The sequence below is a fragment of the Gallus gallus genome, chromosome 8, assembly GCF_016699485.2.
Source record: "Gallus gallus isolate bGalGal1 chromosome 8, bGalGal1.mat.broiler.GRCg7b, whole genome shotgun sequence".
In the NCBI taxonomy this organism is placed as follows: Eukaryota; Metazoa; Chordata; class Aves; order Galliformes; family Phasianidae; genus Gallus; species Gallus gallus.
This window is the reverse complement of record NC_052539.1, coordinates 14,077,852-14,100,264: the sequence shown is the minus strand read 5'-3', so window position 1 is coordinate 14,100,264 and position 22,413 is coordinate 14,077,852. Positions and strand designations below refer to the sequence as shown.

The window sequence follows — 22,413 nt, the reverse complement described above, 5'->3', positions numbered from 1 at the left end:
AAATTTGCCAGCAACAGAACGGGGTATTTTTCTGAACAGCTTTTATTTTTTCTGCTACTGATACGAAACATTCCTTACTCTGAGTATTTCAGTAATATGGTTGAGTTTTTTGTTGCTTGCTATTTCAGTTGTGTTTTTGCCTGTTATAGAAAGTATTACCAAAGTCATCTAGCTAGCCTTCTAACAAGAGACACTTTTGAAGCATTTACTTAGGTGTTACAGCTTAGGCAATTGTAATTTTTCCTTAAAAAAAAAAAATCTTCAGAGAGTCCTTCTCGTGATGCATATTTTAGCTCTCTTACTTCCACTTCTGATGATACACGTTATCAGAAAGACCAAACATTAGCACTGAGGGAAGGAAAAGTACTACTTCAGTAAGAAAAACAGCTACTACTGGCCTAGTTCCAGAAAGCAACTGAGACAAGTAATATCTACAGTAATCTCTAAAGAGCTTTCTTGCCATTTTTATCAAATACTTACTACTTTTTCAGCTTAAAGGTGAAAATATCCCGTAGAACAACTAATTACAGCTTTGAACTCATTAGTGCTATGAAAGGAAATTTTGTTACTGATATAGCATTTCAAAGCAGGAAGTGTGGAAAACTAGCAACCTTTTAAAGAATGTGTAATTAACAAATCACCTCCAAAGAGGTAGAGTGCCTTAACACAAGAAACTGAAGCCACATACTGAATTTCTAACATGTAACTCAAACCACACATGGATGTCCCACCTGCTGTTGCAATCTTCCCTCTAATGATGCAAGAGTCACATTTCACCTGAAAACCCTTTTCCCTTCAGCAAAGTAAGAGTGGTCTCACATTTCCCCCATCCACTTGATTTAAGTGTGACTGGTTCTCCTCCCCATGAAGAATGGTTTATTCTCTTTTTAAATAAGAGTTGGAATGGCAGAAGAAGAAAGAAAAAAGCAGCAGCTCAATCAGTTAAGACACTCCTCAGAATATTATAACTAATTTATGGCTTGCCAAAACTTCAACCAGCTTGCTCCTTATCTGAGATCAGAGAGAACTTCTGTCGTTCAGCATCCATTAGTCTAAACACAAGCAAGAACGGCAAAAATTCTGACATAACTTTAAATAAAGCCTTTGTGATTTTCATGCCTCCAAAAAAGGGCATGGAGAGGTTTTGACAAATTAATAAGATAACTGCAGTTGGGACCAATGTGATCTAAGCACTTGAAAGCTATGATGTTAGTCCTTCAAACAGTCCTGCGCGGAAGAAGATAGGACAGAACACATCTGTTTTACGTATCAAGAGACCAAGACTAGGAGATGAACTAACTCATGGCAAGATCATGGAGAAAGTCACTAATCCAAATATAAGCCTTTCATCTTCAGTCAACAGCCAGGGCTTGCAGATGACTCCTATGCCTTCAATCCACCTCTGGCCACCAGAGCTAGGGGCTGCACAAGAGACATAATGCAGCCAGCGGCCCAGCAAACGCAGACCCTGCCCATGGCCAAGGACAGGCTGCAGTCAGAGGGAATTGCTCTGATTGCCTACAGTACACACCCCGCCCTCTCCCGAGGGTCCTGCAGACACAGGCATTTGCATTTAGTCACCATGAAGGATGAACACACGCACACCAAGTCACACAGGGCAGCTGCATGTTGGCTACATGAAAAGCACACGTCAGTCCTAGGGCAGAAGGCTCCACCTCAGCCCTCAGCCAGGACAGGCATCACCCTGAGCCATGCAGGGTAGGGCCACTAACCAAGGCACCAAGCAGGCCAAAAAGTGCTGGTACATCTCTGCTGGCTGGTCATGTTCCCACAGCTTCGCCACAGAAGCCTGAACTGAGCCATACAGCCTCCACACCATGATGTCCTTTGCTATCTACCCTATGAGAAACTGCATGAAACCTCACTGATTCGAGCTCTGAGGGTGAGCAGGCAGCCTGAACATCAGAAGTACCTGACATCTACAGCAGGGCCACAGTGAGGGCATGGAAAGGCAGCCAAGACTGCAGGATATTATGGCAGGGAAGAAGTAGATAAAGGGATCCTACCAAAACTCGCTGCAGGGCATGTGCATCCCCTCACATACAGCCTCAGTCACATCTGCCTGCTGCCCGGAAGCCAGATATTCAGTGAGCAGTTGTCTGCTCTGTGCTGCTTCAGTCACAGCTTCTTTGGAGACAGTAAAGCTGTTTCAAAATCATGTCAATGTAACAAAAAGCAAAGCAGAGCTCCTATAATTAACTTCAAACTTTTGGGGGAGCGGGACGCAACATTTCGACCTAGGCATGTCAAGATGCTAACATGCATGGAGAAGTGAAGATAAGCACAAAAATCAATTATTCACCTGCTTGTGGCAGCACATGTTAGACAAAAATTAATAAATAGCAATAATAAATGCACAGGGAGAAGGAGAGGGGCACAGACAACAAACAAGGAGTGTTCCAGAGTAAAGTAAAACTTGCTGGAGACATAAACAGCAACAAACCTCAAAGATGTTTCTACAGCTTACTGCTGAATGGCTCTGTGTGCTCCTCTACGCACTGCTTCCAATAATGAAGGAATAAATATATTCTCAGGTTCCATCTCTGACAGTTAAAATCCCTTTTTTATTAAATGCCTATTAGTAAGTCCCACGGTGTTGCAGTTGCCAAATAAGGGAACAATAGCTCCATCTTTTACAAAGTACACTTAAAAGCATAAAAGAAAAGCACACTGTGCTTGAAGCAGTTGCACTTCACAAAATTATTAAAAACCTTTGCTTTTGTCACCTGGGGTCAAAATTTATCCTTGGTGAAATTCCATTGACAGAGAACAAGCTTACACCAAAGAGGAATCCAACCCAATGCCTCCAGGTAATGAAACACTGCACAGCCTCTGTGCTAATTTTTTTTTTCTACTCCAAATTCATCTCTCCTCTGACTCATAGCCTGAGGAATTTCAGTTCCTTTTATTGTCATTAGCGCCAGAGAATAAATGTATTTCTCTTCTGTGAAAAGGAACATACCTGGTCCTTACATTCTGTTTATACAGTAGGAAACCAGTAAAGAAAGAACTGTGTTGACACATGCAAATATATTTAAGTAGAAAAGCTTATCAAAGAGAATGTCTTCTAGAAACTCAAATTTTCCATGTGAAAGTAACAACCGTTCTTCTAACAGCGTATGCTCCCTTTCTTGTTGAGACACCTAGGCTCACACTGGGGAATGCTGGGTTTTGAGGCACTGCAGTCCTTGAAGCCTAATTTCTCCTGTCTTGTGTCAACAGATAGAAGCCTGTTGTTTGATGTTTGTACATGCCCTGCTTAGTCCAAATTACAGCAGTTATGTTATTCTACCGCAAAAGAAAAAACTGAGCACAAAGAAAAGGGAAGGTAAGAGATTCAGGAGAACTGTGAATAATCTTAAGGCCAGCTGAGGTTATTGGATGTGAGAAGCATTTTAAAATAAATATAAAAGAAAATAAAAACATTTTAAGGATAAATATGTACTAGTTAGAAGGTAAGGAATGAGGTATGTTCCAGGGTACCTACTGCTTCACCAAAGACACAAAGGGTTCAGGAAGCTTCTGTATCTCTCTTTGGTATACATGTTTTTAGTCAACTAATAAGCCCTTTTCACTTTATCGTCAAGATGAAGGGGTTGTGTTATTTTTAACACAAATGACAAATGGAGAAGCTGAAACAGCATTAACAAGGGCCTGTAGTAGAGGAAAGGATATTTAAAGATCTACAAGCAAAATCCCAAATCCCAATTCCCTTCAGAAAACAGAAGAATTATTTTTAGCCTAGTATTTATAAAACTATTATGTGATGCTTATAACTTGTTAAAGACTAGTTTCTCTTAAATAAGACATAATGAATTTGCTTGGAAAGACAAGGATTAATGTCATTCAACATACCACACCTTAAAATTTTATGTATAACTGTTTTTCATCAGTTGAATACTATCCTCCAGAGATGCTCAGTAATGCTACCATTTGCCTGCATCCATATAATTCAAGTACTGTATTAAGGGCTTGATATTTCTTAGAATTCTTTTAGCATCATCCAGAGTCAGTTTTAACCGAAGAATCAGACTTTCACATTCACTTATGAATCCTGTTTCAGCAAAGAACTTAGATATATGCTCAGCTGTTTTGCTGAATCAGGACACACAACCCCTCCATGTGGGTGCAGTGCTCAGAAATTCAACTGTTTATAGCTTCAGAGTCTTGCTGATAAAGGAAAAATGCAGTCTGCTGAGTTCCAGCTATTCTGAGGCTGCAATACAGCTCTCTTCTGAAATATATAGCCTTTCTTTGTATCCAGGCACTTCAAGTCTTCCAGAAATTTGTGCTTTTTTGAAGATAAAATACTATTTAAGCTTAAGCCACAGAGAAATGACACCAGATCTGATTCACTTGAGAGACAGACCGATTACATTAAGAAACCAATGTACACAGGAGTAGATCACCGGACAGCAGAGCAGTCAGCGGCTCCTAATCAGCGTTTCTCAGAACCAAGCGATGCGCCCTCCTTAAAGGAGCACAGCTGCTCCCTTCCAGCCCAATAGGAGGCATCCTGGCCCTTCCAGCCCTGCTGGTGCACAGTGTGGCAGTGCACAGGTACAGCACAAGTCAGGTGGCACACAAACCAGCTGCTGCTCCTTCAGCTCCTCTGTGAGCATGCGTGTCTTTAAACACTCAGTCTAACTTCCCTAGCAGACTCACTCATTCAGACACTCGAGAGGCAGAAATTACTGGGCAGTGTTTCAAGGAAGGTAGAGGTTGGTTATAGCAAATAATGAACTGAAGGAAGAGGGAGGTGGAGAGTAAAATCTTTATGCATTTCGAAGTCAAAACTAGTCTGCGCTGTATTTTAATTCTAATAATTTGAGGTTCAACCTCTGTTCTCATCCTCTAACCACAATTTAAACAAAAAACCCCACACCTCTGGCAACAAATATGTTTAGGGAAAATAAAGCCAGTACCTTACATCTGGGAAATATGCAGCAAACACTGTCCAAAAGGGAAGGAAATTTGTGTGACTCCCATTTTCTTTCAATCACGTCCTTCACCTTAGAGTGGAAGGACTTTCTATTGTACTTTGAAGACTCCTATATTGCTTTCACAGTGCTCAAGGTCGAGGGAAATTCCTCTTAAAGGGAACAAAGAAAAGATGCCGTGACAGGGCCTGTTTCTTCCTACTGTTAGGCTTGCTACTTGGACCCCATCAACACCGTACCTAGGGGGCACTCAAGAGATCAGCATACAAGCAAACAGCCTTTCGAACAATGAAGCACACGTGCTCTGAACACAAGACTGCCCATAAGAACAAGCATATGGAGACAAAAAAAAAAAAAAAAGAAAAGAAAAAAAGAAAGCGAGGGTAACAATATAGTAAAGAAGGAGGGAATAGGGCTGTTGAAAGAAAACCACAAAAGCAGATGTAATATGAGAAGGAAAATCTGTAAGTTTATATAATAGAGGATGGATAAATTCTTCAACATATACCCACTTATAGTTCAACTCCTACAGTCTCTCCAGTGGCCTCACCACAGCAGCATCACAACAAGAGACATATCTACAAGGTAAGCATAGGCAACACAACATACCGGTGGGTCAAAGGAATGAGAACACAGCCGCGTGGGCAACTCTGGGTCATATCAAACACTATAGCTGGACTGCTTTGTCCACAGCAGGGACAATTTGCACTACCCAAAGATCTACCTCAGACAGCGTAGATCCACAGTCTGCACCACTCTTCTGTTTTACTGTAAACAGCCAGGCAATATGGCAAGATGGAAAAAAGAAAAGAGGTCCAAATTTTAAAAAATGCTTCTAACTCTCTGTGTAAAAGTGATATCGTTGAACATCTGGCCCTCAGGCTCTAGGACAGGTACACACTGAAGTTTCTCTAAGGCTTTTTATCACAACATCATGCACCCAACTGCACAAATTTGCCATTAAGTAAATGTTTCAGTCTTTGATCTAAGCTACATTAGGACTGCATATTTTTACTCCCAAGACTACAAAGCTAGACTTGCTTATGAGGTTACGCATGGCTGCAGCATGAGCAGTTCTAAGAGTCTAGGTGAAGTTCCTACTGCAGGTTGCCTGATGTTTGTTCAAGCACACTTCAAAACTCTAATTCCTTCAGACAAGCAGATAGTTTGCCAGCAATTCTCCTCACCATCTTGCTCTGGACTTTCCATTGGGAAGAAAAATCACAGAGAAATCCAGGTTTTCCTCACAGTATTTTTCTGTACAATTGCAGCAGCAGAAATATGAGACCAGAAGAAATCAGTGCACAGGGTGGAAGTAAAACAGATTCAAATAAGCATTTAGATACACACATCTCAGAAGTAAGAGGAAGTAAAGAAAAACTTTATTTGAATATTTATATAAACCATTTCCAACGCAAAAGTGTATTCCTTAATTGAATAGCATGAAGAAAATGAAGTCTTGTAGCTCAGGTTTGAATATGCACCTCTGTGCATCATGACATCTAACTCAGTTTTCTTAGTGGTTTTTGTTGTTGTTGTTTTAATTAATATATATATTTAACACACAACTACCTGAAAAAGCAAAATGAAAAGCAACAGAGATTCTGTCTAGAAGATTCACTGTATGTGAAAAGATAACAATGCTGAAAACAAGAAACAAGATCTACAGTGTCAGTGGAGGACTAACAGAAGAAAGGTTTGCTCTCCTGTATCAGCCTCACTACTTAAGAAACAAAGAGGAGGCTGGAAATAGGCTCAATATATAAAAATCAACACCCCAGGGAGGTGGCATGCTGCCCCCTGCCTCCCCCAGGCCTCACCACAGGCATGCAGGGATTTTATTTATACTTTTCAGTTTTATTTATATTTCTTAGTTTTATTTGTACTATGGGAAGTACTAGTTTGTTAATTATTCATGCTTGATAAGGGAGAGTTCTGTGCTCTGATGTTTAACAGCCAAGACTGTGGTACCCTGGTCATCACACTGACAATAGCTCAGTCATTTGCCACTGCTTTTTCTACACTGAAAACACACTGCTTGCTTCCATCCCTGTTTCACTTATAACCACAAACTCACTCATTTACTTCTGTGACTGTAAAGTTTAATTGTTTACATTAACAGGACTCGATGACTACTAACAGAAAAACATAGCAAAAGCCCTCTTTAAATAACCTTCACAGAGTCGTCTTTCCTCAGCTGTAACAGTGTTTGCTTCATCTCAATCTCTCCCCCTCCTTCAGCACAATCCATCAGTTCCTTATTGCTTGTATTTTACTATAATCATGATACATTTTAAATGACACTCATCGTTTTCATTAAGAATTTATTGCAAAAATAAAAAGCATGGAACAAAACCAAAACCCACTGAGCAGGCACAGCCAGAAACCATTACAGTAGGAGTCACCTCTATCCTCCTCCTAACCAACTGACCCCACTACTCCCTTCTTTTCTTCTCTTATTCCCACGCAGATAGTGGGAAGGATCTCCAGAAGTGACCAACTTGGAAGCTAGCCCTGCTCAGGGCAGGGGGCTGGACTGTGTTTGCAAAGGTTCTTTACGGCCAGGAGTATTCTGTGAACATTTCATGAGTAAGCATCTAATCAGATCCATGGCAATTTTGATTTTGAAATAGCTGTCAATGGAGAAAAACACAGAACTTGGAAGTAAAACCAAAAAGAAACATAAAAGATTGCAAAAGAGAGAGATGCTAGGGTTTCTGTACACTGGGTAACTTTCTCACAGTAGTACTGTACTGGATAGCACCTTTAAAGTAGTATTTTTAATAAAAGCTGGCATTAAGCAATCTCAACAATAAAATGGAACCGTGGTTGTTATGAACTAGAGTGCAGTTTTTATTTTCTACACTGGTACTTTCCCTTAAAGTAGATTTTTCATGAATTGACAGTGACTCAGAGTCACACAAAGTAATCCCTCCTGAGCCAAGATCAGCATTCATACCCTCAGCTCAGGCCACAGACACTCTGACACGCCCTGCATTGCTAAAAGTTCATCCCTAATGAAGCTATTGCAAAACGTTAACATCATGTACTATTAAATAATAGAAGTTACTAATGCTGGATGGATGCCTTCAGGAGGTCAGCCCCAGAGAAAGTCCCGCAAGATTTGAGGGCTTGAAACAACATAAATTTCCATGCTGATGGTGAAAGGAAGCCAAATTGTAACATATTTAATTGCTCAGCCACATCTCTTCCAAAGCTGGTCATCTTTTCCACAATGAGGACATCTCAGATTTAAGAAAGCCATCTGTCCACTGTCCACTTTTCCCACTACCTCATTTTGACTGACTATATATCCACTTGGCCGCTTCTCCAGCGATCCATGCTGTATGCAAACTGGACACATAAGAGGCTTCCCCTTGTAACCACAGGAAGAACTTTGACAAACAAACATACTCAGAAGAATCACTTCAGCACTTGAAGAAACTTCAATATAATCTTGGTGCTTGAAGTCTACGGATCTTTCTCATTTATCTGTCACAAGTTATTGCAACACACGGTTATAAGAACCCCTGCTGAGGACGAGATGCACAGCAGGCACAATCCCCATAAACAGCAATGCATCTTCCTAGCCTATGAGACCTCCAATAACACCAGCAACTTTCAAAATAAAGGTCTTTATTATCACTATTGACAGTTAACGTTAAAACAGATCAGCCAACTGTCAGGAACGACATAGGTGAAGCTTGTCCCATAGGAGAAGAACGATGGTTTCAGTGCTCTACTGCAATATCCTTCAGGCTTACTGGTCTGGATCTTTTGTCTAATTTCTTTCTATAAACTGAACAGTCATAGTTTAATTATAGACTGGAGACACCTTGAAGGAAGCACTAAGCTGGTATGTTACTACTGCAGTTCTTGAACAGTATTAATTGGGAAGATAGCTGCATGAAAACTCTCATAGAAACAGCATTTCACACACCGTCACACTAGCTGGCCTATGCTTTTCCAGTGTTAAAGCCTACTTTTGATCAATAATTCTGAATATATACAGTAAGTTACACCAAATGAATGATTTACATAATACCACCTACCTGCATCTGCAAAACACAGAATCATCAAAGCAAACACTGGAGTCACACAACTTGAAGACATTTTTGCAAGCACCGTCTTCTTAAATCAGTTCTTTCTGTAGCTCTTCATGTAGATTTACTTCCTTTGAAAATTGTGGTGTGCTTTGAAATCAGATCTTCCAGGCTTCTAATTGCCTACAGAAAGAAGTAAATAAACCAATATAAATACAACTTGCAGAAATGTTATTAGCTATTTAAAATTATCTCTCATGCAATAAGAGAAATCCATCACAACACGGGCTCCCTGTGGCCCACTCTCAAGCTCTGTGTTCCCTCATAGAAGTAGACTGATTTGCATTTCCTAACAGTTTTTAGCACACAGAATTTCAGGTTGAAATTCTAGAACTGTTACTTTCCAATGCACCACTCCTCAACATGTCCCTTTCAGAGGCTTAACAATGCTGCCCAGACAATAGCAATGAAGGAAGGAAACCCCCCAGAGAAATGGTAACTCCTGTCATTCTAACAATCGGAGCTCATTCTAGGGAAAACAAGTTTATGGCAGACTCTGAAGAGGGACATTCATTCCCTTGCACAGTGAAAAGATGTGTGTATCTTCAAGAAAAAAAATAATAAATCTGGAGAAGGATGAACACACACAAGTAATGCTAGAGACCAAAAACAGCTAAAACAGGATAACCTCAGAAAATCACAGCTTCCCTGGACAGCTTACAGGGCTTGTTAAACTAATTCATCCTGAACCTACTGGAAACAATCTGTGAGTTCCCAGATACCTCTTGCTACACACAAACACATACACCAAGAATGTATGGTTACACAGCTAAACTCATCAATCCAAAAGGGAAACTGAACTTTGAGGTAAATTAAGGCTAACCTTTATTAAAGGGAATTAAATTGTCCACAGGAGTGTTGGACAGTCCTTTAAACACAGAAGCTTTGAACATGAAGATCCAAATCAAACAAGCTTAGTGCCAAAATGGCAAGCCATAAGGAATTTGTGGCAGATACTGAACATCATTTGGGAAGTCAAATATGAGCTGGAATCATTTGTTGCGACTTCCCTAGATGAAGAGAAACCTTAACGTACTCAGAGTATTTGGTTGTTAATTCAACTTCTAAATTCTGCCATAAAGACAAATGATAAACACAGCATACCAAAAGGCCTCTAGCCACATTGCCCTTTGTAGACTCTGTGATACTTGCAGGTCCCCTCCAACTCAGGAAAGTCTATGACTCTACAAAAGATCATCACAACACACTGAAAGAGCAAATAGGCAATGAATGAGCATTCCGAAACTTGATGAAATGCTTACACATCAGTAGATCAACACTGAACAAAAGGGAAAACAAAAAGAGCAACTTGAGCACATTCACTCAATCACACACTAAACAGGAAAGCATACGATATTACTCAGATAACTGCCATCAGAACAAACTTCTCATTCTTCAGTGATATTTTTACAAAGCACACAATGATGCAGAAATGAGGAGTACAGGGAAAGAAGTAGAGATGTTGCTAAGAACAGCTGAGCATCCCATTCTATAGTGACCATCTACCTAGGTAAGTTAAAATGACAAGTTGGGATTCAGCTTTGGTTTGGGACGGGTTATTTAAAAGGGGAAGAGAATATACATACTTCCATTCTCAAATGAAAATGAAAAGAATATTTTATCCCTGCCACCCACGAACAAAATCATTCGTAACTCAGAGCTGACAGTGTACAAGCCCTATGAAATAATAAAAATTAAATGAAAATTAGAAAGATCTTCCTGAAGAATGGGTTCCTTTTCTTGAAAGTAAGCATTCACAGAATTAAGGAGGGAAAAATTTATCCCTTGAGAGACAATGTGAAAGGGAGACAAACTGACTGCAATTTTCATGAATTTAGGAACTCCCAGCAACACAGATGTCTGAAATAAAGCAAGTTAAGTCAAGCACAGACAAGTATGTGACTAATAATTAACTTAAGAATTACCTACCAAGCATGCAATTTGTCAGTATTTTGAAAAACCTGATCATCTGTCAACCTGACTTTAAGTTGCAGGTCCTTAATAGCTAGCTCAGCAGTTTCAGAGAGGGTACCTAAAAGCCAAAAAAAAAAAAAAAAAAAGAAAGAGAAAAAAGGAAAAGGCACCACAGAAGAAAAGGGGACATTGGTTTGCCATGCACATTTTACGTCCTTTTTTACTGGAAACAACATGTGCTCACAGCCCACAAAGCCAACCATACTCTGTGTCATATCAAAAGCAGCGTGAGCAGCAGGCCAAGAGAAGAGATCCTTCCCCTCCAGCACACCTGAAGGGCTGCATTCAGCTCTGGGATCCCCACAGAACGAGGAGGACACAGAGCTGTTGGAGCAGGTCCCGAGGAGGGCCATGAAGATGTTCAGAGGACCGGAGCACGTGCTTCGCAAAGCCAAAATGAGAGCGCCTGGAGAAGGCTCCACAGAGAACATACAGCAAACTGTCATTCAGTAACTAAAAGAGTCTACAGGAAAGCTGGAGGACGCTTTCTTACAAAGGCACATAGTGACAGGACAAGGCGTAATCCCTTCAAACTGGAAGAGAGTGGATTTACATTAGATATTCTGAAGAAATTCTGAATTTGTTGCGGCACTGGCACAGGTTGCCCAGAGAAGCTGTGGATGCCCCATCGCTGGAGGCATTCAAGTCCAGTCAGCTATGAAGTTTTACCTGTATCATCTGACAGTACCAAAGAGAACCAAAAAAAAGAAAATGTGTGCTCTAATGCAAAACTTGTCATATTTTGCATCCGTGTGAAACCTCCTGTAGCCAAAGAATACGAGAAACCTGCAAACAAGGAAAAGTTGATGCAGTCTACTGAATGGTGGAATATTTCCTTTGAAACAAGGGAAGAAAACTGTGTAAAAGGACTGGGAGCCTAAACTATTTACCCAAGAAATAAACAGAACTCTTAGTTAATTTGAGATTCAAAAGAAATTTCCAAGAGAACCATCTTTTCCTTTGGGGTATATCTGGGTTGCTATTTTTGCAACTGAGGTCATGAAAGGGAATATGAAAAGTATAATCAAAAAGTCCTGATGAGGAAGTGGAAGAAGATGACACGAGGGCTTCTGGATTACTGAACATACTATTTTCATCCCTGTGTTCTAAACTACTACAAGCTGTAAGAAAGGTGGACAAAAGAGGGCATCTGAATCTGGAGTCACTGAAGACTCACAGTCAAAGGAGCATAGCCTGGTAGGAACATATTTGCTGGGGTAGAGGCCACCAGTCCTGATAAAAATGAGGCCCTAAACACCACGAAAGGTGGTGGTTTCCTTCACTGAAACTTATCATTTTGCAGATGCAATCAGGAATGAGTGCTATTGAGAACATCGGGAAAAACCTTAAAGGAACATTTTATTAGGTTTTAAAGATAGTCATCTTTAAAATGAGGGGGGAAAACGTATGATGAAGCACATGAGGGAAGGGACAAGAAGAGGAGGAAGTATGAAGGACTACACTTTGTCCATCAGAATTTTGACGCATAAAGCTTTGCTAAGAATTCCAATCTTCTGTGGACTTTTTAAAGCCATCCTTGGAACTAGAAAGTTACCTTTAATGCTACAACATGACCAAAGAATTCAGAAGTTGAAAGCATGCTGTATTCTCTTAAAAACACCATTCTACTAAGGATTTCCCAGCCCTCACTGACAGGAAATAACAGAATCTAAGGCTCTGCAGAGCAGGAATTCACCATAGTCATTGCCAAACAGGGTTCTTGTTGCTTTACTTTTCCCCTTCATTTCTGTTCATTTAAGCCTTTTCCCTGATAGCCACCATTTCTCCAATAGCCACCTACCTTCCCCATAGTTCTTCCCTTGCCTTAGCTCTATCATCCTCCTTGTCTAATCTTTTCCTTTACTGCTTGAAGAATAACTTCCACTTCCTCTCCTCCTTATCCACATGGGCTCTTCTATTTCTGTCTTCTTTCTATGCACAGTGCCAGAGGTGACACAGCTCTCTACAAATGATTCTGCGCCAAAGAAAACCAGAAATCTTTCTTTAAACCACGTCAGAAGTCCCACCAAAGTGAATGGGGATGCTCGAGTGAAGCCAGCAGGATCTGTCCCTTTGTGTTGTTTCGCTATAGCAACGCAAACCCAAGTCCCTAGGCTATCCAAGAAGGCCTTCACAGCCAAAGCTTTTTCACTTTTTGTTTGTTTGTTTTACGCATGGCAACCATTTCTTTTATTTAACCAGTTTTTCTCCCACTTGCCCATGCTGGCTTACCACGTGAGTGCAAGAAATACATACATTCCATGCATAAGTAATAAAAGGCAATCATTTGTGATCAAGCACGCCTATGCTCAACAAAAATTTCACAGATGATTAACTACACGAGCAGCTCTATAAACTTGGGGATAGAGCAGTTTTGGAAGAGTTTATTTATAACTCCATTCCTATTAAATATGCATTCTAGCAGATTCCTTTTTTATTAGATGACATTTATCCTCTGTCAATTCTGTGTGATTTGTACATGCACAGGTTGGAAAGCTGACTAATAGGGTTAGCAAATATTAATGTGGGATTGAAAGTTTCTATGTATTTTTAATGCCTCTGTCCAAAGTATATACATAAAGTTCCACCATTGAGAACTGAAAACAGTAACTCACTCATAAACTATTAAGGGGATAGATTCTGGTTTAGAAACATCAAAGTGGTTTCATTTTCAGGGAATACATGAATAGTAATAAAACCAAAAATCCTGACATATCAGAAGCCCGGGGAAAAAGTAACTCTGATGTCCTGCAGTTCACATGCTGCTGTGCTTGTAATGGGACATTTCAACAAGTCACTGTTAAAGGCTATGGGAACTGGACAAGTGCCAAGGGAAGATATTTTATGCCATTTAGCAATTGTGCCCCTCTATTCTGAGTGACTTTTGTTTTAACATTTCATTTATTTATCTTCACATTAACGTATTACAATGTATCTTGCTAAACTACAGGAAGCCACAAAATATACACAAATCAGTCCATAAAACATGTGAAACATATTTCAGCTTTTAGCAACACGTTACTTAAGTTGACTTCGTTACCTGGTACACATCTTGCCCACTGCTGCCAGGTGGCTCCAGTTTGGATAATGGTGGCTATTCACAGTATAATTTCATAACTAATTTTCGCTTCAGCTTCCCAACACTTTCTTAACCAGCTGATTTTAATTGCTGTGAGTTCAGATCAGAAAAGTAAAGTCATGAAACCAAACAAGATGGAAGCTTGAGCTAAATAATCACTGCATAGCATAGCACAAAAGTGAAAGACAGTTTACAGAAACAGGATAAAAATCAATCTTTCGTATGTTCCCAGGACTTCCCTTCCCCCAGACCCAGTGAGGTATGCAACTGAGTCTTTATGGGCTCAGGGGCAAGGCTGTACTCTTGAAGTGTAAACAAGAGAATAGCCTCTTGCAGGATCAGGATGTGGAGGGTTTCAATAGGTGGAAGGGAAGGAAGTGCACTCAGGCGTCTTTTGTAGTGGAAGGAGTACACAAGATTCTTCCTCAAGGAGTAGACTACAGTGCAGATTCCCTTTTAACAAAAGCAGAAATTCCTAGAGATTACTGAAAGTCTATGGAAGGGAGGACACATGGCACAGGAGACAGAGCTTAACAGCAAGGCAAACATCCTATGTGTAACTCGAGCAGTGAGTCAGAACTTTTCTACTTTCACACAGAGCCTTCAGGGACATCCTACATCAGAGGGTCTCTAAAAGGAGCAGAGAAAACAAGATGTTGGGAGGCTGAGCAGCTGTCAGGCTACAGTGGATCAAGCAACCTGGAATCTAGTACCAGCTTCAGCCACATATTTTCCATGCAACTCACAGAAAGCCTTATCTTTCACATGCAAATGAGTCATAACAGCACCTCTGCATGGCCACAGCACCCCTCCATTATCTACCTGGAAAGATAACACTATTCCAAGTAGTTCTGCTTCTGTCTTCTGGAAAAGATCTCACTGTCCTTACCAGGAAACACCAGTGGTAAAATTATATGATGCCTTCCTGATGAACATTCAGGCAGCAGAAGCAGCAAAAAAGCTTCTAGAAACTGTATACGTAAGATGAGATTCAAGTCGCCAAGGCAGCCCAAGAAATCTGAAGGTGTTCACCTGAATACAACTCAGATTCCTAGGAACGAAACCAGCAGCATCTCACTGCCACTAACAGCAGTCGGACTTCTGTTTCTCAAATGGAGTTTGTTGCTTCTGGAAATTATACTCTGAAACAAAAACATTGCTGCCACTGCTGTATAGAAGTCTTCAGGATGAAGAAGAAGATCATGAACTGCACGGAGCAAATCTCTGCAATTTTCACTTCTCATGGTTAAATTTCTTTGGCCTAATTACTTTTCTTTTTTTTTTTTTAATTGTTTCTAATTTGAAACAGAATGGGTTTCCTGGCACAGGACTATCTTACTCTTCACAAATGCGGTAGCAGCCAACAACCTCACACAAATTTCATTAATCTTAAGTTTTATTTGGCTCAGTTTCTAATTGCACACCTAAACTAAAAAGTTAACAGCTCTAATGCACCTATCCAGGCCAACATGCCCCTAGGGAAGCATCTCACTGCAGCCATGCCACAGAAAGGAAACACAGCAGGTCAGAAAGTTATCAACATAGCACGGTTTCTTCTGCTAAGGGTAAGAGATTTCAGCAACTGAGTGTCTCGAGGAAGGCCTGATGCAGTTATTTTTTCGAGACTAATCTGCAAAACTTTAGAACTGCATCTAGAACTAGTGCTAGATGCAACCTCCCTACCAGCACCACAGCTAAATCAATCTCTGCTCGATTTTAAATCTTGAAATTACCTCTGTACATTTAGACAAGTGGTTTTCAAATGGTGGCCTACATTAAATTACATTAAATACATTAAGATATAAGAAGTTATCTGGGTTAATTGTGAGAAGATCACAAGGGATGACAGCAAAGAACATGACTACGGCAATAAGCATGAATTTTCTAAATAAGGATGCAGGCCTTTCTTAGGGGAAAGAAAGGTAACCATCAAACTGAAAAATGCTGAAAAACAATGCAGAGCAGTGGGATGAGGTGACACAAATCAGCCTTCCCCTCTGCCATGGTCATACGATGCAACGAGATGTAAATGAAGAGCTTAAAATATTAACTACTGGGTATGTTGAAACTAACCACATTCATCATCAAAACCACCTTTTGAAGGGAAAGCAATAAATCAAGATAAGCGTGTTTTGAAATTTGCTCTCTAAAACGAGGTGCACATTAGAAAGCGGGTAAATTAATAGTGCGTTTCTTCAGGCTGCTATACAACAACAGAAGCTACACACATTTGTCAGAAGCTAACCAGCAGCCATTAGATTTGCAGATGCATGTCTGTAAGATAGGAAAGTTCTCCCACACAAACAGGGAAGACCACAAAGTTCTACACAGTTAAAAGAATGAGTCAAAAGGAGCTTCCCTTTATGTAGGAGTAACCCAACCTCTCACTAATTGTCTGCCAAAGACGTGTAATTTAATTTGTTTGGCAGAGAAACGCATTCAGGCTGAGGCAAAATCTTTTTCCATAAAAACTATCATTTATGAGTGCTGCAAGGAGGATTTGTTTCAGCAAGGATCCCTATCACTGGCATATTCCACTGAGAATGCACACATACTCCTACGTAATTTGACCACGCAGAATTCCCTGCCTTTTGTTATTTATTACATTTACACACAGGGACTGCAAAAAGGTTTGGGATTTGGAAGGCCACAAGAAATTCCTAAATTCATATAAATAAATCACTTGCACACCGTGTATGCAAGAAGAAAATCACAGCACCTCATCTCCAGAGTGAACCAAATCCCCAGCCCAAAAGACCTCAAAAGAACAGGTCATTTTAAAGAGAGGAGGGGAAGCTCCTCCACTGCGTAGCACAAGCTGCATATACAAGAGGAGTGACTTGGTCCACTAACTCAACAGCCTTTGTATGAGAAAAAGTCATGCTTTTCAAATCCTGCAACAGCTGTTTTGTCGATCAGAATGCTATTTTGCTTCACTCAAATCACTGTCAGAACCTAAGAAAACAAGTACAGCTTCGCTGATATGAGACTACCACCGTTCTCAGTCGCATTGTCACATGCAGCTATAGCCTAATGAATTACTTCCATGAATCTAAGACAAGAAAGGACATACAGTTCTTCAGTCCACCTCCAGCTTCTTGGCAAAGAAAAACATTTCCAGCAGATCTACACTGTACAGTTGGTTCCCTTGACAGTCCGAGATTCTTTTGTTATTTATTTTTACCATCCTGACTTGAACAACAAAACTACAGCGATTTCCAACTGAAATGCCTACGCTTAGAAAGAAAATCAGAGCATAAGTGAATTCTCCCCCACTCCAATCACCTTCTATATTACAGTCCCTTCCATGCAGAGCAGTTCATACATTCAGGTGTATAATTAACCCATTTCAAACCTGTGACCTACAGATAAGCTATTCTCCGAGAACATAAACAGGTCTCTTGCAAGGTCATAACTAAGCTTATTTGAAACAGTGGACCTTTCCAGCTGACCTCTCACAATTTTGCAATAGTCTGCAACAGCATAATAAATAAATCTGAAATTGGTCAACTACTCTATCAACATTAGAGAAACTACTAAAAAGAAGTGTTAAATATAGCACAATTCAAGCTGTTAACAACCAACAGCTATAACTCAAGTTGAGGAACTATTTAAAGAACGAATACGAATGAACAGCTTTCACATTTTCCCTCAATAGATTCATTATTTCACCACAAATACATCATAAAATAGTATATTTTGCCAGACAGTTTCTTGAAGGCTGTACATATTCAACAATACAACAAAATACCAAACTTTGTCTGCTGAACTGGAGAAAGCCGACCATTTGGGTATTTAAGCTCAAAGGATGCGTTCTCAGAAATCTACTTTGACAGGAAGGAAATAGAAAGAGATGAGATATATCCTGACTAAGCGGCAGTTCTGAAGTCCCTCTTTCAATGATTTCCCAAATTTGTGTAAATCTGTTTCACTTTGGCTATCGTAGAGTTAATCATTGCTGTCCCAGCACAAGAAAAGCTGCTCTACTGGATGACTGCCAGCTCATGAAAATGAGAATCTGCAGTTATGGACAGAGCAGTTCCAATTGCATTACTTCTCTGCTAGTACATTTCTATGGCAAAACATGCTTCTATTCATGAAATGGCTAGAAACTCACATACCGCTGTTCATCACCACAAATATTGCTGCTCTAGAAGTACTGCTTATTTATAATACACAAATATTTTGTGGAATTAGACGGAAAGTAACGTGACTGCAAAGATATTTGCAATCTGTATCCCACAGAATATTTGCTGATATCAATCACCTACGACTTAGTAACACCTATCTTAAATGTTAACAGAATATTATTGTAGATATCAGACAAAAGCACCATAATTTAAATTCGGCAAAGCTTTAGTGCTATCTTTAAGTAACGTGAAAGCAGAAAGAACACAGTGACCTTTACATATTTCAGCATCTCATAGAACTGCACAGGAGAGAAAGTTTTTGTGATTCTCTATTAATTATAATCAGAGCAAAAATAATGAGAGATGCAGATCACCAATCAAACTTAATGCAGAACTTCAGTATCTGGCAATACAGGATACTGCTCTTAGAGAAGAAAACAGGGCCACTAGAATACCTATATACTTGGTGGCTAAAACACTGGGGAGGAAAATAACCATGAATGCCTCAGTATTCAGTCAGTGCCATTCCACAACCAGGTAAGCACATCCCCAGGGGAACTCATCTCTTTCTATAAAGGTGACTTGGGACCATTCATTCTAATGAATCTGTATTTTGTCTGCATTTACTTTAAGGCTTAAGGCTATGAGAATATGCAATCATTGCCAGTTACCAAGGTCTTGGCGCAAACCTTCTACTCCGTGGCAGATGCTTCCAGGCACGTTGTTGCCCTACCCTCAGTCAAAGACAGCTTAATCCCACAGTGCGAGCAGCGAGGCAGCTCACATTTGCTGCAGGGCAAGGGGTGCTCTTTGGCTTCCACCAAGAAATAGCAACTTGCTCCAAGTTACCACCCTTAGCATTCAGCAATCTATAAATGCATACCTTAAATACTTGCCATTTGGTTGTATCAGGCTTCATAGACTAAAAAGCATATGCATCCATGTGCGTCATGAAGATAACCTTTGGGAATAGCTTCTACCTTGAGCAAAAAAATTAGTAATTGGTTGCTACACCAACACAAACCTGATGCGGGGAGCATCAGTTGACCTTTTCAAAAACAAGGTAGACGTGGCTTCCTAAAGCCTAAGAGATCACCTATAATACTTTCTCTTATGGAAACCATAAATACTGGGAATAGTTTCCTGTAAGAATACAATTTTTTGGCCACTCAGCTACAGTTCCACTGTCAAAACATGCTAGCTATCTCACTGTCCAAAGCTTTGCAGGATTACCCAATATCATTTCTAATTTTTTCTTAACTCATTTCAAACATCTTGAAAGAAAAGTTCCACTTAAAGAAACCTCTCAGACTTTACCAAGTTCAGTTCCCAATAATACAGTCAAATTCTACTCAGAAGAGTGAGAGAGATGTCTATCAGAGCAAACTAATAGGCATGCACACAAAAATCATGCATTTATTCTAACGTTTATTTTTTTCCAAGTAAATTGATATTCATCTTTTAAAGAAATACTATCAAAGGCATAGGCCCAAAGTTTTAACAAACTGCAGCTGTGGTATGAAGACAGACTTCAGAGAGTGCTGTGTGTTCCCCCTGCTGGTTAGCAATTAACTTCAGAGCACTGTTCCTAGAGGTAGCCACCAAGATGCTACAGTACCATGAGATGTTCTGCATGCCAGAGAAATAAAAATCAGAACTTACTTTATGAAAGAAGTCCCGTCTGTTGGGAAGTATTGCTCACACACCACCTAGATGAAGCTCTGCACACACACCCAAAGCTGAAATGTGCACAAGAACCAAACAAGACCTCCCCAGAGGGAGAAAGGAGGGCAGAAGAGGAAAAATTTTGAAGTGCCACTTTAAGCTCAGCAAGGTTGGACTCGGCAAACAATTGGGGGAAGCGAGCTGCAGAGTAAAGGGCTCTTCACTGAAGGAAGCCAGCAGCCTGCCCCCAGCAGCTGGCCCTCCCCGACTCTGCAGCCATCGGCTGCCCGCACAGCCGCAGCGCCAAATCCTGGCAGGATGTGCTCCTCCTGAGCTGGCAGCCCCACCAGCCTCCATGGGCTGACCAGGGCTCTTTGCACAGATGTGCATCTGTCACTGACACTTCACTAACACTGTTGTTGGAAATGCTTTGGCAGGACACCTGCACGGCGCTAACTAAAACCCAGCTACCGATTCATGCTGTCCCTGAGATCCACGGAAAAAGTGTGGACTGCACGGGAAATAAAGTATTCCTGGCAAGAAGCAGTAAACAAATAGATCCACACTTTGGAATTCATTGTGTTTACAGCAGCCTCAAGGTCTATCCTGTGCAAGGCTGCAGCAGCAGCCCGGGGTCACAGCACCGCGCCCAGCTGGTCCCAGCGCTGCCCGGGGAAAGGGGCTGCCCTGCAGGGCCGGCTCTGGCCTGCACGCCTCATCCCAACCGTGCTGAAAAGCTTGGCCTGGCGTAAAGGCAGGGCGGCCAGGTCAGAGCCTGTGGGAGAACGACAGCACAGTGTTCATTCATCCGAGTCTTCCTCCTCTGCGCTGATTGCAAAACGTTATGAACCTGATCTTGAGTTTCCACTAAAACTGATCTGGCACGAGGGCCAGGGGTGCAGAAAATACGATGTGACAGCAACTAAGTTACAACAGCTACAGTGTAGCATAACTCCAGTCCCATCTGGTTGCACCCCCAGCACCTGGAGAAGGACTGAGCCTAAAAGGGGAAGGCGCAGTCCGAAAGGCAGCTACACCTGGAACTGTAAAAGGACAAAATGTGTCATCCTCAATAGTGCCAGCAGAAATTATGTGGGACTAGCAAGAGCTCGTGAAACCAGGGAAGCCCAAGAAGTGGCCTGGGCACACCTGGTGAGAGTTCGGCACGCAGAGGTGCTCAGAGGCCACGGCAGGACGCCCGTCCCACAGGCCAGCAGCTCCCCAGCACAAACGCCGTGAAGCCGCACCACAGCAACCCGCACACCGCCTTCACGCCTCTCATGTCACCACCACGCCCGCACCAGCTCTATTCTACGTTCCTACAGCGCTGAGCTCAGCAGTACGCGGGGCGGCAACCACCCCACAGAGGGCCGCCCTACCGGCCCCACGCACCGCTCCCGGTGGCACCTGTAGCGCGCACAGCCGGACCCGACCTCGGTTCCCCACCTCCTCCCGTCTCTGCCGGGACCCGACGGCCGCTGGCTGACAGTCGCTGCCGCCCAGCCTCGCCCTCGTGCCTCGCCCCCCGCAGTTTCACGGATCGGCCACCCCAACCACGGTCCCGGTCGCGGCCCCGTGAGCGAGACACTGACCGCCGCCCACCCCCGGTCCGGGCCGCCAGCACATACCTGGCAGGGGCTCCGTCCACGCCTCGTCCCGCGGGGCAGGCGCGCAATTGCGCGGCTACGCCATAGGCAGCGCAGCGCCGGCCGAGAACGGAACGGAACGGAACCGGACGGGACCCTCACCGAGGCCGACCCAGCGCCGGCCGCTGCTGCCCGGCCCGCGGCGCGCGGGAGGAGGCGGTGAGGAGGAGGAGAAGGAGGAGGCGCGCAGCCGCCCGTCCGGCCCCCAGCCCGCGAGTAACCCCATGGCGGCAGCGCCGCGCACACGGCGGGGCGGACCGGGCCGGGCGGGACCGCGCCGTCATTGGGCGCGGGGCGGGGATTGCGCCGTGACGGCCCCGACGGCGTCCCCGCCCCCGGGGCCCATTCGCCGCAATGACCCGGCCGGGATCCGCGCTACACCTGAGCGCCGTGCGGCTGTACCTGCGCTCCGGCCGCGGCTCTACTCGGGGCAGGGGAAGGGGCTGCGTGACGTGGAGGCGGAGGTCCTCGTGCGCTGAGAAAAGCGTGCGCAAGTGGAGCCTTTGTGCCGGAATAGATTCTGCACTGAATCTACTCCTCGGCTTGTCAGAGCTCCAGTTTCAACAGCGCATGGAGTTTTGGAGTGAGGGCTTTGCACCTCACTGCGATCGCCGAGCTCCACCATAACGTTCTCCTTCGGCAAGGGGGAGCGGAGAAGCGGTTTCTGAGGCCTGACGGCCCCTTAGAACCGCTGGACCGGGGTGCCGCCGCCGCGCGGTGCCCGTTCTGCTGGGCGCTGCTGCCGGCGTGAGCGGGGCAACACCAGAAAGCTCCGTCACGGTACGGAGCCCCGACCCGCTCGTTGTCCGAGCGAGCAGCTCTCGCACTCACGGTGAGAACGGGCAGAAACGGACG

General features: G+C 42.7%; 1 protein-coding gene across 3 annotated transcripts in view; it reads right to left on the bottom strand.

The window, feature by feature from the left end:
- TGFBR3 (transforming growth factor beta receptor 3) overlaps positions 1 to 21,776 on the bottom strand; it is a 109,901-nt gene extending 88,125 nt beyond the window's left edge. The window contains exons 1-3 of one of the 3 annotated variants that reach the window (XM_040704479.2): positions 15,150 to 19,982; positions 12,840 to 14,207; positions 9,014 to 9,187 (exon numbers count right to left, since the gene is read on the bottom strand). In XM_040704479.2, coding sequence (XP_040560413.1) covers positions 9,014 to 9,074 — 61 coding nt within the window. In that variant the 5' untranslated portion in view covers positions 9,075 to 9,187; positions 12,840 to 14,207; positions 15,150 to 19,982. Of the gene's footprint in view, positions 1 to 9,013; positions 9,188 to 12,839; positions 14,208 to 15,149; positions 20,094 to 21,540 lie in introns of those variants that run through there. The other 2 variants (NM_204339.2, XM_040704478.2) reach the window with 2 other exon arrangements.
- Between the last annotated feature and the right edge of the window lie 637 nt (positions 21,777 to 22,413).